At 39.3% G+C, this 15,297-nt stretch overlaps 1 protein-coding gene across 2 annotated transcripts in view; it reads right to left on the bottom strand.

The window, feature by feature from the left end:
* Nucleotides 1-15,297, bottom strand: part of GRID2 (glutamate ionotropic receptor delta type subunit 2) — a 1,144,662-nt gene that overhangs the window by 261,129 nt on the left and 868,236 nt on the right. For both annotated transcript variants that reach the window (XM_034440485.3, XM_060686953.2), the window contains exon 9: nt 5,121-5,222. In XM_034440485.3, coding sequence (XP_034296376.1) covers nt 5,121-5,222 — 102 coding nt within the window. The remainder of the gene's footprint in view (nt 1-5,120; nt 5,223-15,297) is intronic.

Below are 15,297 nucleotides of genomic sequence, written 5' to 3'. Positions count from 1 at the left end.
TGGAGGCTGTGAGTTCGATCCTAGGTAGCCGCAGATATATCTGCTGTGAGCTCTGTGTAGGCATCAGGAAGGGCATCTGGACTGTAAATACTCAGGTCCATTCAGTCCCCCTGACTCCACTCCAATGCAAGGGATTACACTACAGGGTTGTTAAAAAAAATAGAAGAGACTATGCAGCAGTTGATCTCTCTTAAACTGGAGCTAATGTTACAAATTTAAATTAAAACGGGGAGAATGTCTCCATTCTAAATTTAAATGAACACCTAGTCCTTGTTTCCTAGATTATTGTGGACCACATTGGCTCACAGCTACCTTGTCAAGGTGAACAGTGACCTCAGGAAAGTTTAGCTCCAGCTAATAGTTTCACTGGAAGCAATTCCTTCTGTTTAGATACTGAACTACCTGAGATATTATTTTTAGCCATGTCGAGCATTTCACAACCTCTATTACTTACTGCATGTTATCTGTTTTAAATTACAAATGACAGCCTCCCAGAAATCTCAGGGAATGTATTTCATATTTAGTGGCAGCTTCCAATCCAAGGCCTGGTATGGCTAGAAAGAATAGCAAATAGTGAAGCACTTCTGTCATGCATTAATCCTCATGACGATTTTATTCACCCAGAAATAAAATGAGGCCATTTATCAGGGATGCTGTAAATTAGTAACATTTTGAAGGGTGGGGGGAGGTAATCTTCATAGTTTTTTTTTTAAAGGTTGTCCATCCTGATGCTTTTTCTTCTCAGACAAATATAAATAAGAACAAGCAATGAAAAGTGATGAGTAAAATATCTGGTGCCTTGCCATTTCTTTACTTTAGTCAGCTAAAGGTTCTCAATAAATCTTAACATAATGCTCAAATGCTTTTTTAAAAATAGGTTTTTTCTCATGTCATAGGCTGATTGGTTAGTAGCATCATTCCCTTCCCCTCCCCACCAAATTTTATATTCTTCTTCTTGTGCCATATCCGTCATCGGATGTTGGCGATCATGTTGGCAATCCTATTTTTATCAACAGCCTCATGAAAAAGTGCTGCTGAGTTTTGTCCAAACCAGTCCCTTAGATTTTGAAACCATGATGTTCTTCTTCTGCCTGGACCTCATTTGCCTTCAATTTTTCCCTGGATTAAGGATTAAGTGAAGGATGTCATATTTTTCCGGGTGTCGCATCACATGTCCAAAATATTCTAACTTTCGCTTTTTTATGATTTTGATTATTTCCCTTGGCTTTCCCAGGCAGCTTATCATCTCCTCATTTCTGATTTTGTCAACCCAGCTTATACATAACAGCCATCTGTAAATCTACATTTCAAACAGAGCCTTGGTAGTACAGTGGTCTAAAGCACCCTGTTATTAAGACCAGCTGTCTGCAATTACTGCAGGTTTGAATCTCGCCAGGCTCAAGGTTGACTCAGCCTTCCATCCTTTCTAAGGTAGGTAAATTGAGGACCCAGTTGTGGGGGCAATAAACTGACTTTGTATAAATATGCAAAAGTATGAAGGCTATTGCTTAACGCATTGTAAGCCGCCCTGAGTCTCCGGAGAAGGGCGGCATATAAATCAAATTTAAAAAAAAATGCTTTTAGTCTCCTCAAGTGGCTTTCTGTCAGAGACCAACTCCCTGCTCCGTAGAGCAGGATAGAAAAGATGTAACATCTGACAAGCCTGATTTTCAATTTTAGGCTTATGCCATGACTGCAGAAGACCTTTTACATTGATACTCTGCAATTTACAAAAGTGTCACTATAATAATGACTAATGCTCTTATTTGTTCATAAATGGCCCCATGGAAACATGACTCTTAAATGGATATCAAAGCATGAGAGCCCTGGTGGTTAAAATGCAGTATTGCAGGCTAATTCTGCCCACAGTCTGGAGTTTGATCCTGATGGGCTCAAGGTTGACTCAGCCTTCCATCTTTCTGAGGTTGGTAAAATGAGGACTCAGATTGTTGAGGGCAATATGCTGACATTGTAAACTGCTCCAAGGGTGCTGTATAGAGCAGTGTATAAGTCTAAGCGCTGTTGTTAATGCAACAATTTATGATCTAATAAGCTTACATTTTGAAACAGGGAAGAAAAGGAGATACACATGCAGCAAGGAACAAATGTGAGTCCATGCAATGATACTTATTTGAGTTCTGATTCACTGTAATTCTACTGTAGGAGGCAACATAAAGCTTTGTGTATCTCCCTCGGAAGCTCCACGGTTTCTAAATTGTACGACTAAATTTTAAAATATTCCTTTAATTAAACATGAATATAAATTGAAATCTGGCATTCTGCAAAGCATCCGCTTTTCTGTTTATCAGATCACTTCAAGGCCCTGCATGGACAAGGCCCTTCCATGTTTTGGAAGTAAGCCCACCTGTTCAAAAAACAACTGGACTAGTACAAAGCATTTTGGACCTGCTATCAGGAAGCAACCTCCTCCTTCTTCTTTCCTCTTCTTTCCTGTTCCACTTTCTCTTCTACCCCTTCAGATATTGAGGGAAATACAAAGTTCTGGTTCTTGCTCTTCGGGCAGTCTTAACCATTGTTATTTGATGTTCTTGTAGTGTATCTTTGATGTTTCTTTCCATCTTCTTCTGAGTCTGCCTTGTGTTTCTTTGACCTTCTCCTCTTTTTGCATATGCCTTGTATGATATGAAATCCCAAGACATCGTCTCCAAGTGAGCAAAGCACTTTATTTGCTGTTTTTGTATGTAGTTTTAAAATTGGTTGTATGCAGTGCTGGGATTCAAATAGTTTAACAACAGGTTATCTGCCCTAATGACCGGCTGGTAGCCATGGTGGGCATGGCCAGGGGGTAGCACTTGGCCTCCTGCACCCCTCTGGGAGCAAACTCAGGCTGTGGGGAGGCACACCCACCCACACCTGCACCCCATGTAGGCCTCCCTGCAGCCTCCTAGGAGAAAAAACGGGCCATGGGGGGGCCTGTGCCGCCCCCCCTGCCCCCCATTTTGAGCCTAGTAGGCCTCTCTGCAGCCTCCTGAGAAAAAAAATAGGCTAAGAGGGGGCCCCTTTATACACCATTTTGGGTCTAGTAGGCCTTCCTGCAGCCTCATGGGAGCAAAAATGAGGTGCAGGGGGCCCCGTGCTGCGCCCTCCCGTGCCCTGTTTTGGGCCTAGTAGGCCTCTCTTCAGCCTCCTGGGAGCAAAAACGGGGCGCGTGGAGACTCCTGGAAGGGACAGGGCGGGGAGGGGTGGGGCCAGCCAGCAATTTAACAACCGGTTTGCCTGAACCGGGCCAAATCCCACCACTGGTTCTATGCCAATTCTTTCTCTTACTATCTCATTTCTGATTTTATCTCTGCTAGTCACTCCAGTAGCTTTCCTCACACATCTCATTTCCATGGTGACTAACTTTCACTTATGTTTTATTGTAAGTGTCCATAATATGATTTTAGGATTTTGCTAATTTAGCTTTGACTCTTGAGGAAATGTGTTTCTCGGTCAAAAAGAAGCAGCCCATCCCTAGTATGGGAGGAATGCTGAAAATTCACCTATCATATTGATGTGAATGTTCAACCTTTTTCTGCTTACCTGTACATATTTTAGAAATGTAAACTACCGGGCCTTTCTTCTTGGTAGCAGCAGAATTGTCAAGATAAGACATTTATTAAATGGCTTAGACTGAGAATAGGGAAAGGTTCACTAAAAAAAAACATAATGACAGGAAGAACATTTTGAATCCTGGAAAGAATTGCACAAAGGAACAGCTAGCTTGTCACTTTAATCTGATGCACCTCATGCTTAATGGAAATGCTAATTCAACTGCTGCTGACTACATGGTCAAAAGTATAATACTTGCCTTTAGTAATAATCCAAAGCTCTTTCAAGGACATTCTAGAATAGCGATGGCTAACCTTTTCCAGACCGAGTGCTGAAAGCACGTATCTGAACCCCCAAAACAGGGGTGAAATCTACTTATCTTCCTTATCGGTTCGGAAGTGCAAGCACCACATCACATGCACGCGCACACCCTCTGCACATGCACAAAACCTTTGCTCGCATGCATCACATGCACACACACACCCTTTGCACATGCGCAAAGCCTTCTTGCACAGAGGGTAAGAAACACATTACTTCCTGGTTAAAACCAGGAAGTAATGACACCCGGGCAGGTAGGCGAAGCCTCGCGCCGCCATTGCTACCGGTTCTCCGAACCACCTGCCACAATCGCTACCGGAATGCCCAAACCCGTCTGAACTGGGAGCATTTCACCTCTGCCCCAAAATGCAATGCACACATGGTGCCTGTATATGCCCCGCTCCCACGCATTGGGTAGACTGGGACAAAGCAATGTCGGTCAGCCCCTTACATTTTCAGGACGATCCTAAGGGCCAGATCCAACCACATCGCGGGCTGGAAACTGGCCCATGGCCCTTGAGTTTGACACCTCTGCTCTACGGAAAGGCCACACATATTTGATTACAGTTCTGTTTTGTGTTACCTTAATTCTTCAGACACCCTTAATCAACAAACTATTTTAGGAAACCAGAGAACCCAACAAAAGTAGTTAGAGGGAAGACGAGTGTGCTGATTTTTGGAATCTTATTCGAATCATTCCAAATAAGCAAACTGATTCACAAACACCCAGCCTGATTTAATGGGCCCAGGATGCTTCTTCATTTTGTTTTGGAGAATTAATTATAACAGGTTAACAGAGTTGGAAGGGACCTTGGTGGTCTTCTAGTTCAACCCTTTATACAACATACCTTCCAGGTATAGTGGTTGTCCAGACTCTTCTTAAAAGCATCCGGTGATGTAGCACCCACAACTTCTGAAGGCAAGCCATTCCACTGATTAATTGTTCTCACTGTTAGGAAGTTTCTCTTTAATTCTAGGTTGCTTCTCTCCTTGATTAGTTTCCATCCATTGTCTTGCCTTCTGATGCTTTGGAAAATAAGTTGTCCACCTCTTCTTTGTGGCAAATCCTCAAATATTGGAACACTGCTATCATGTCACCCCTAGTCTTTCTTTTCACTTTGTCCTGGTCCTTTTTTCACATTCACTTTGGAGATTTAAGGAAACCCCCACATGATTTCTGAACTGATGATTTCTATAGCTCCAATGGATCTATATCTATAAATGTTTTTTTTAAATGTAATTCCACTTACCAACACAGTGACTACACGAAGAACTACTCCCCGCATGTTATTTTCCAGTCTTCTATCTGTTAGTGACCCATTCAGACCAGTGCCAGGATTCCAGCAGCCCAGCTGAAAAATAGAAAAAAGAAAAAGAAAGGATGTGTCACATCGATGGTCATAAAACCTGGTAAGTTGCTTCTATTTAGATAGTGTGTGCACGTATACAGGTACACAAAAAAGGATGTTTTTTTTTTAAAAAAAAATCATCAATGGATTGAATTCAACCTGGGCTTGAAGGATCTCTTTCTTACATTGCTTCAAAGTTAAGAAATATATTCCCTCTGGACTTGTATTTATTTCTCGCTCTTTCTGCCTTCAGGAAATGACTTAGACCAGGGGTCTCCAACAGAGGTGGGTTTCAACAGGTTCTGACCAGTTCTGGAGAACCAGTAGCAGAAATTTTGAGTAGTTCAGAGAACCAGTAGTAAAAATTCTGACTGGCCCCGCCCTCATCTATTCTCTGCCTCCCGAATCCCAGCTGATCGGGAGGAAATGGGGATTTTGCAGTATCCTTCCCTTGGAATGGGGTGGGAATGGAGATTTTACAGTATCCTTCCCCTACCACGCCTACCAAGCCACACCCACAAAACCGGTAGTAAAAATTTTTTAAACCTATCAGTGGTCTACAACCTTGGCAACTTTAAGACTTGTAGACTTCAACTCCCAGAATTTGCTGGCTCAGCTGGCTCAGCTCTCAGCTTTACTGGCTGAGGAATTCTGGGAGTTGAAGTCCACAAGGCTTAAAGTTGCCAAGGTTGGAGACCCCTGACTTAGACTTTAGTGTAGTATAGTATAGTATAGCCTTTATTGTCATTGTACATCATGTATACAACGAAATTGGTTTTAGCCTCACTGGTGCAATCCATGAGAAAAAATACAAACAACATAAATAGTATAAAGAATAATCCCTATGCAAGTAATTCTTTAATAATCCCTATGCAACTTTCTTCTTCAGACAGACTTTCTTGGACTTCATGTAACTCTTTGGCCTTTTAAAATTGCTTTGAATTTTGAATTGAGAGCCTGGTGGAAGGGAAGGCGAAATATACAGAACCAATAAATAAATGATTTCTTTGATATCAGCCTCCTGTAGAGTCCATGATTGAAAATCTCTATAAAGTCTCCCTGACTACATGAAATCCTGACTAACATGTATCTTTTTTGTTTTTAATGCCAGGAATGGGGAACAATTGTGAACGATCCTCTTAAGCATTCTGGTATCGCTTTTTCTCCTTTGACATTTTATGAGATTTTGCAGCAACTACCATCTTCTTTTCCAGCACAAAGATATCTACTTCTATGCTCAATTTTGGAGCTCAATGTTTTGGTAAAGCTGAGAGGGACCTAACAGAAAAACAGACTTGGAAGGGACATTAGGGATTGTTAGGAATATGACTATTACCTAACTTGTTGGGTTGGCAATATATAAACCATCAATGTATGTTTGCATTATATTGTATTCTATTGTGTAGCTTTAAGACTACTGTATTGCATCATACTGTGTACTGATTGGCTAGCTCTATTGCCAATGTCCTTAAGAGGGAGCTAGAAACATGGCTTGTTCTCTCTGTTGTTCTTGCTCTCTGATATCTCTATCTGATTTACTGTCTTACTGTCTGCAACTCTAGAAGAACTGTTTACTGTTTATGATTAATACGACTGGTATGAAGACTTTGTTTATTAGACTGTGTAAACTATAACACGACTCAGTGTATCTGTGTGGTGACTGTGCTTATTCATAACTACTCTCAACCGCTTTCATGTGCACACCCTTGCTACTCAAGGGTTATTCCTTAACAGGGATCCTCTAGTCCAACCCCCTGCTCACACAGGGGACCCTATACCATGGCTGTCAAACTCGCGGTGTCATGTTGTCGTCACGTGACATATCGCGACGTTTTTCCCTTTTCCGGAGCTAGGGTGGGCGTGGCCTGCACGTGACGCATCCGGCCCACAGGCCGCCAGTTTGACACTCCTGCCCTATACTATTTCAGGCAAATGGCAGTCCAATCTCTTCTTAAAACCTCCAGTGATGGAGCACCCACAACTTCTGAAGGCAAGCCATTCCACTGATTAATTGTTCTCACTGTCAGGAAATTTCTTCCTATTTCCTAGGACAGGAGATAGCAAGATGGACTAGATGGGGAAATTCTGTAGCAGCCTCCCACTACTCAAAGCCAGATGCTGCTCCTGCTTGCAGAAAAATATCTTTCAAAGAAAAGTAATGAGTTTTTATTCAAAGTATTCACAGATAGGTTTTGCTCTCGCCCTCCCCCCTTACAATTTAATCACTGCCATCTCCCAAATGAAAGAAAAGCCACTCTTCTGCCTTAACAAAAAAAGACATTAAAATTGCTAGGTTGAGCTCTATAAGCACATTACTTCTATTCCGAACTATTATTTTTAGTTACATAAAGGAACTAATTAGAATTTAGATCCAATAAGCCCACTCAAACATGTGGATAGTCTGATTACCAGAGATACTGTACTGCTTTTGCCAAATATAAAACTAAGTGAAGAATACAAAAATTGTTCTTTTTGGAGGTCAACAAAAGCCTATTTTACTTATGTTCATTAATCTCTATTTTTATATAATTAACTTTTTAGCCTAGCTCCGTTCTAAGATGTGTTTGAAGAGGCTATGGAGGAGATGAAATGATAGCACAGCCCTAAGATAAAATAAACATTTTATCTCAATCTCCTTTCCTTGTTTAAATTGGTACTGTTTGCTTTCCAATGTCCACATTTCATTTTCAATTCTCTACTGGCATTTAATGGCAGTCAAATTCATGACAAATGCGTGCTTGCAGGCAAAGCAAAACATAACATTGATTTTTTTCAGGACTGGAGTTGTTTGCTTGAGATTCATTAGTATTGATCATCTTTTATAAATTAGGTTTGAATGGTTCTTTCCAATAGTAGAGAACTACCTAAGGATTATTCTGGAAATATGATGTGCTATAGTACATGTTCACTAAGAGTGAGTACCATGTGGCTGATAGGATTGATATGAATAAGTCTTTCCTTATGTGAAGAATATCATTTGAATGACTCTTTTTCTAAACAGATCTGAGGATTGCTGTACATAATGCATCAAATTAGTAAATGATTTTGTCTCCCCCCCTCTCTCCCTCTCTCCCTCCCTCCCTCTCTCTCTCCCCCCTCCTCTCCCCTTCAAAGGTCATAAAATCTCCCTTCCATATTCTTGCTTTCTAATCTATTTCACTTTTAAAAAAACCAAAACTATACTACACCATCTGGAATTGTATAGCAAGGAATAGGCATTTTTAAAGAAAGTTGATTTGTAGATTGATTTTATGGACTTACAAAGCACTTTTAATCATTGTACTGAATATTAGAACATATGGGATATACCTTTTTCATTGTTAAACTCTTTTCTGATCATCTGCTAACCATGCTGTTTTTCCTCAATATATTTATATATATATCAATAGTCCCCTTCATGCACTATAGCAATTCTTCATGTGAAGATTGGAGAGCAAGATCCCACCTTGGACATATGCAATAAAGATGGAGATTCACAACAGGAAAAGCAATATATGTGAAATTGTACTAACAAGTCCTAGAATCCCAGTCCCTCACTCTCTATTAATGCCTGTGTGGGAAAAGTATACACATACTTTCTGACTGTTAATATTTATATTTATTTATTTTTTAAAAAAATATTTCTTACAGGCCATCTATCTCAGAGAAGGACTTTAAAATGTTAAAATATAAAAACAGTGTATAAACGTTAAAAATTTACAAAGAGGAAGAATAGCAATAGCAATAACACTTAGACTTATGGTCTGTACAGTTTTATATAGTGCTTTTTAGCATTCTCTGAGAGCTTTACAATGTCAGCATGTTGCTGTTAACAATCTGGGTCCTCTTTTTACCAGTCTTGGAAGGATGGAAGGCTGAGTCAACCTTGAGCTGGTCAGGATCGATCTTTTTGCTATAGGCAGAGTTAGTCTGCAATACTGCATTCTAACCATAGATCTTGATTAATGATTAAACACTGTTAAAATTAATTGCAAGATGAAGGGTGAGCTTTCAGGACATTATTATTATAAGTGACTACATAATTATCTTAGATAATTACAATCAAAAAATAAGTTCTAAAGTCAAGGAATCTTAATACTATTTTATTCTTAATTCTTAATTCAATTCTTAATACTAAATCTTAATACTAAGTTGAAATGAAGGTTATTAAACATATTTTCTTCTGCATCTAAAACCTGTTGGTTCTTTCCTATATAATCACTCTTTCTTTACATCTAAATTTGGTTTTCTGTTTCACCCATAATAATCTTTTCATTTAGTTTGACTTTCTAATATAAGCTTGGTTTAAAATGTAAAAAGCAACTGGTGGAGGGGATATTTTTACGAGGTCCCAGGACACAAAGGACTCTTCCCCACTTCACCCTGTTTCTGAGCTGTTGAACCATCCTTTGACTATCACTTGTGTAAATAAGATCATCAGTGCATATTAAATTGCTTTCACATTTGCTCAACCTTACTTAGAAAATGTTGTTATAGTGCAGAGGTCTCCAACCTTGGCAACTTTCAGACTTGTGGACTTTAACTCCCAGCTTTGCTGGCTGAGGAACTCTGGGAGTTGAAGTCCACAAGTCTTAAAGTTGCCAAGGTTGGAGACCCTTGTTATAGTGGTTTTGCTTCTTTTAGTCAAATAATTCCTTCTATAAACCTTATATAAGCATAGGGATGAAGTCCATCAATTAAAATTTCCTTTACACAATAACTACAAATTTAGACAGGCAGATGTTCTAGTGATTGCCTATTTTGTCATTCTTTTTACATCTGTGAGCAGGGAAATCTTTTTTCTTCAAGAGATGGTTTTTGTCTTTGATGAGGCTTTGTAACATGTAGCAGGTTACAAATCTATCCAATTGCAAGTTGTTCAAAAATAATGAATTTATGGATTATATGTACAGGTGCATTTATAGGTGTATACAGGCACACACATACAATTTGTGTGTGTGTGTGTGTGTGTGTATACATGTGCTACTTGCACACATATTTTCCACAAAAGGTGAAATGGAAGTGACCAAACTTGACTTGGATAAAAATATTATCATTCTAAGTAGGTTCATTTGTCCTTAAGCAAATTCATCAATAGGACTGGAATGATAAGCAATTGGAGCAGTGCAGGAGTGAAATGCTCCTGGTTTGGACCGGATTACCCAATCCAGTAGCGATGGAGGCGGGTGGTTCGGAGAACCGGTAGCAAAAATCCCTGCCCCACCCCCACCCCATGCCCAGCTGAGCTGCACAATCATCAGAGGCTTTTTTTTTTTTTTACTTTTAGAAGCATTTTTTTTGACAACCTCTTTGGCCGAAAAAATGCTTTTAAAAGTAAAAAAAAAAAAAAAGCCTCTGATGATTGTGCGGCTCAGCTGGGATCATCAAAGGCTTTTAAAAGAAAAAAAAACCCTTTTTTTTTCTTTTAAATACCTCTGACGATCCAAGCTGAGTTGCCTGATCGGCAGAGACTTTTTTTCTTTTAAATGCCTCTGACGATCAGGCAACTCAGCTGGGATTGTCAGAGCCTTTTGAAAGCATTTTTTTACAACCTCTCCGGCGAAGAGGTTGTAAAAAAATGATTTTAAAAGTAAAAAAAAAAAATTGGCCACGCCCACCCAGTCACATTACACCCTCCCACTAAGCCACGCCCACAGAACTGGTAGTAACAAATTTTAGATTTCACCACTGGAGCAGTGCTTCAGAATTAAAATAAACTCATTAACTGATTTGCATGTATTTCAAAATGTAAGGAAGAATGAAATATTTTGGGAAATATTAAAAAGGCAGGATAAAATATTTCCCCTCAAGGAGAAATAAAAAATCTTAAAGGGAGGCAGAAACCAGCCCGTTTCCCTGCTCCAAAGCAGAAACTGAGGAGGCCAGCTTTTAGAAACTCAGATTTGGCAAATCCATTCAGAAAGACTGGGTCAAGACAGAAACTCAGATAAGCAACAAACAAAAGGTTGACAAAATTAGCTCAGACAAGCACTAGGATTTGCATTTTGCCTATAGACGCCATAACCCCATAGGAATCTGACAACAGCCAATAGAATATTAAAGGAGATGCTCTTGCACAGGAACAGGAAGCTGAAATACAAAGCCCAAAGAAGGTATAAAACCCACCCACTCTCAACTCCATTTTGTCAGCTGCCCAGAAACATGTGGTTGGTGGTGCTGCTTCATCAATAAAGAGAACCTTTCTTTCCAATCAGCCTCCATCCTCCATTTTGTTTCCAGTGCCTTTCTCCCTGCTTGGAACTGAACCAGATGGATTTTCCTTCCAACAAAAAGATCAGAAAAAAGGTTTCTGGTGAAGGTTTCTGGTCTATATAGCTAATAATGGATTTACGAACCATTAGCCTGAGTTTACATATTGATTTACAAACCATTAGCCTGAGTTTACATATGGCAATGTCTTACATCTATAAACTTCTTCATAACTGAATGAATTATGATATATTCTGCATACCGCTACATGGCCCCACATTTTTGGTTTATAGCTCTTAGGTTGCCTTCCAGTAGTCTTGAAATCAATGATGAATTTCATGTTTCTTAACCATAAGAAAACTTTTAGAACTTTGGGCTACAATCCCAAGTACGCTTATAGAGATGAAGTCTTTTAAATTAATGGGATATCTATCCAAATTAATAGGGTTGACACTGAGTGGCATGCATTTGGAAGAGGGTGAATTCCAGGGAAGATGAGCCATACCAAAATGTACAATTAATTTAGATCTCTCCATAGGAAAAGCCCCAAGTTATTAGCTTTCCAAGCCTCCATCCTGTTATCATTGCATCTGATCCTAAGACATTAAGGAATTCATTCATTCTATGGTAATATGATGTTCTGTAAGATGAAATAACCATCTTAAAATGACTAATGGCCCTGATAATATAGGGCAGCTGGCTCACCTATGTTTAGTCTGAACACTGCAAATCATTGGCTATTGCCAGCCAGATTGCTAATACCAGTGAGACCTATTGCTTCAAGAAAATGTAGATTTATGGATAGAGCTATTCTCCCCCTTCCTTTTAATCTTGATGCCTCTTGGCTGGTCCATGATAAATGAGGTAGCTCCTTCAATGGCAGAGAGAAGGGGCAAGAATCACGATATGAAAAAGGAGGAAGGTCCTAATAGAAACGAGTGACATTTTTCTCTTGTCTCTGAGTTTTTCAAATGTTAAAATTCTCAAAGGGTATCAGTATATGAATCAGTTAATGGAATCATGGCTTCAGAACAAAAAATAGATATACTGTTTGTCTCAAATCTTTTAGTGGCTTTTCCCCTTCTTTTTTCCCTATACAATTTTCAAGACTTGTTTACCTTTTAAAATCCTTAATAGCCATAAAAATTAGAATTTATGTTCTTGGAATTGCTTGTTTAGAATTTCCCATCAGAAATCTTCAGGCCACTTGATGGCCTTCAAATATTTTGAACCAGAGCTGTGATACTGTTACCATTGGCCACGGTGGCGACATTCGATTTCCCTAACTCCTGCTGTGAAATCTTTCTTACCCATTTTCAGCCTTTTCACTTTGCTATGTAACTAGAATTACAGAATAATAAAGTTGGAAGGGACCTTGGACCTAATCCAACCCCTTGCTTAAGCAGGACACCCTACACCATTTCAGACAATTGGTTGTTCAGTCTCTTTTTAAAAGCCTCCAGTGATGAAGCACCCACAATTTCTGGAGGCAAGCTGTCCCACTGGTTTATTGTTCTCACTGTCAGGAAATTTCTCCTTACTTCCAAGTTGCTTCTCTCTTTGATTAGTTTCCATCCATTGTTTTTGTCTTGCCTTTTGGTGTTTTTTTTTTTTTTAATTTGATTTATATGCCGCCCTTCTCCAGAGACTCAGGGCGGCTTACAATGTGCTAAGCAATAGCCTTCATTCTTTTGTATATTTTATACAAAGTCAGCTTATTGCCCCCACAAACTGGGTCCTCAATTTACCTACCTTAGAAAGGATGGAAGGCTGAGTCAAACTTGAGCCTGGCGAGATTTGAACCTGCAGTAATTGCAGGCAGCTGGTCTTAATAACCAGCTTAATAACAGGGTGCCCTAGACCACTGTACTACCAAGGCTCTTTTGCAAAATAGGTTGACCCCCTCTTCTTTGTGGCAGCTGCTCAAATATTGGAGCATTGCTATTATGTCACCCCTAGTCTTTCTTTTCACTAGACTAGACATACCCAATTCCTGCAACAGTTCTTCATATGTTTTAGCCTCCAGTCATCTTTGTTGGGCTTGTCTGTATAAAATTGTACACAATCAACTTCACTAATACATGTTTTTAATCATAATCACATAGATATATGGCTTGCAAACTTTTTACTTTGAAGAATTACTTTCTACATCTACTTGTCAGCCAAAGCCCTCTTCAACCCTTTTTTATGACAGCTGGCTTCTGTCACATTCTTGAAGTCCTTCAAATGATGTCCAAAATAATTTATTACATCCACTGAAACCAATGGGTGGAGCCAATTGTCATGGTGACAATAAAAGAGCCTAGCAAATGATCCCCCGACTCACTAAATAAAGTTAATGAGGAACATTTCCGAAGAATTCTTTAGCCTTGGCATAGACTTCTGAGGATGAAATAATGTTCTAATAATTCTGTTCTTATGGGACATTCTGTCAGTACATGTTGGATCTACTGCTAAGGCCAAAGTGAAAATGCATCCCCAAACATTCCTAACTGATTTCTTCTCTTAGAAGTGCAGAGGAAGCCATAGGGTGATATTCTAAGTCTTGTCCTTGAATTTATCATCTAGTCATGCTTCACCATAGCATTTGAGTCTAGAAAAAAAGCCAGAATTGCTAGTAATGGGCACATTATCTAGCCTACACATTCTGATAATTTTCAAGAACACTTCATAAAAGCTCACAAAATACTAACAGCTCAGGGACTCAAATGGGCATAGCTCCAAGCTCTGTTTTGATTGGAGAGGTTTTTTTCTCCCACTCCCAGGAATTGTTCTTAGGAACAATTTCATTTCACACTTTTAGAATAGAATAGAATGGAATGGAATGGAATGGAATGGAATGGAATGGAATGGAATGGAATAGAATAGAATAGAATAGAATAGAATAGAATAGAATAGAATAGAATAGAATAGAATAGAATAGAATTCTTTATTGGCCAAGTGTGATTGGACACACAAGGAATTTGTCTGGTTCATATCATCTCATTGTACATAAATAGAGAAGATACACTCGTGAAGAATCATAAAGTACAACACTTAATGATAGTCATAGGGTACAAATAAGCAATCAAATCATACTAGGAAACAATATCAATATAAATCGTAAGGATACAAGCAACAACGTTACAGTCATGCAGTCATAAGGAGGAGGAGATGGGTGATAGGAATGATGAGAAGACTAATAGTAATAGTAATGCAGACTTCGTGAATAGTTTGACAGTGTTGAGGGAATTATTTGTTTAGCAGAGTGATGGCGTTCGGGGGAAAAACTGTTCTTGTGTCTAGTTGTTCTGGTGTGCAGTGCTCTATAGCATCGTTTTGAGGGTAGGAGTTGAAACAATTTATGTCCAAGATGCGAGGGGTCTGTAAATATTTTCACAGCCCTCTTTTTGACTCGTGCAGTATACAGGTCCCCAATGGAAATGAATTTTGCATTCATTCATAACTGTTTCAGTGTGCAACGAATGATGTTAGTTCCAGGCTCAAAAGAACTAAGATTTTAGCTGCAGCCACTTCCTATGCTCTGGAAGAGAGCAGCAAAAGGTCCCTTGACTCAGAAAGGGGGAGGAAATGCAGAAAGTCATACACGCACACACTTGCACACACACACACAGGTTGGACTGTTGTGAACTGCATTAGGAAGATCTCCTGTTGTCTATGGTTTCTTTCAATTCTGCAAAGGTTACTAAGTGAGCCTTCAGCAGAGTAAACCAAGAATTTCAGGTTTCAGAACTTGGGAAAAACTAGGTTTATAATTGTGTCAGTTGTTAAGTCCAACATAATGGATTAGGGAAAGAATGCAGGAAAGGACGTAAAGAATAAGCTTTGTTTGGCTTACAGAGACAAGCATCTTAAGGCAATCATTTTGAAGCCATTACAGGTTTCATTC

This window comes from Pantherophis guttatus, chromosome 8, assembly GCF_059756535.1.
Source record: "Pantherophis guttatus breed Tessera chromosome 8, ASM5975653v1, whole genome shotgun sequence".
In the NCBI taxonomy this organism is placed as follows: Eukaryota; Metazoa; Chordata; class Lepidosauria; order Squamata; family Colubridae; genus Pantherophis; species Pantherophis guttatus.
This window is presented reverse-complemented; position numbering and strand designations above follow the sequence as displayed.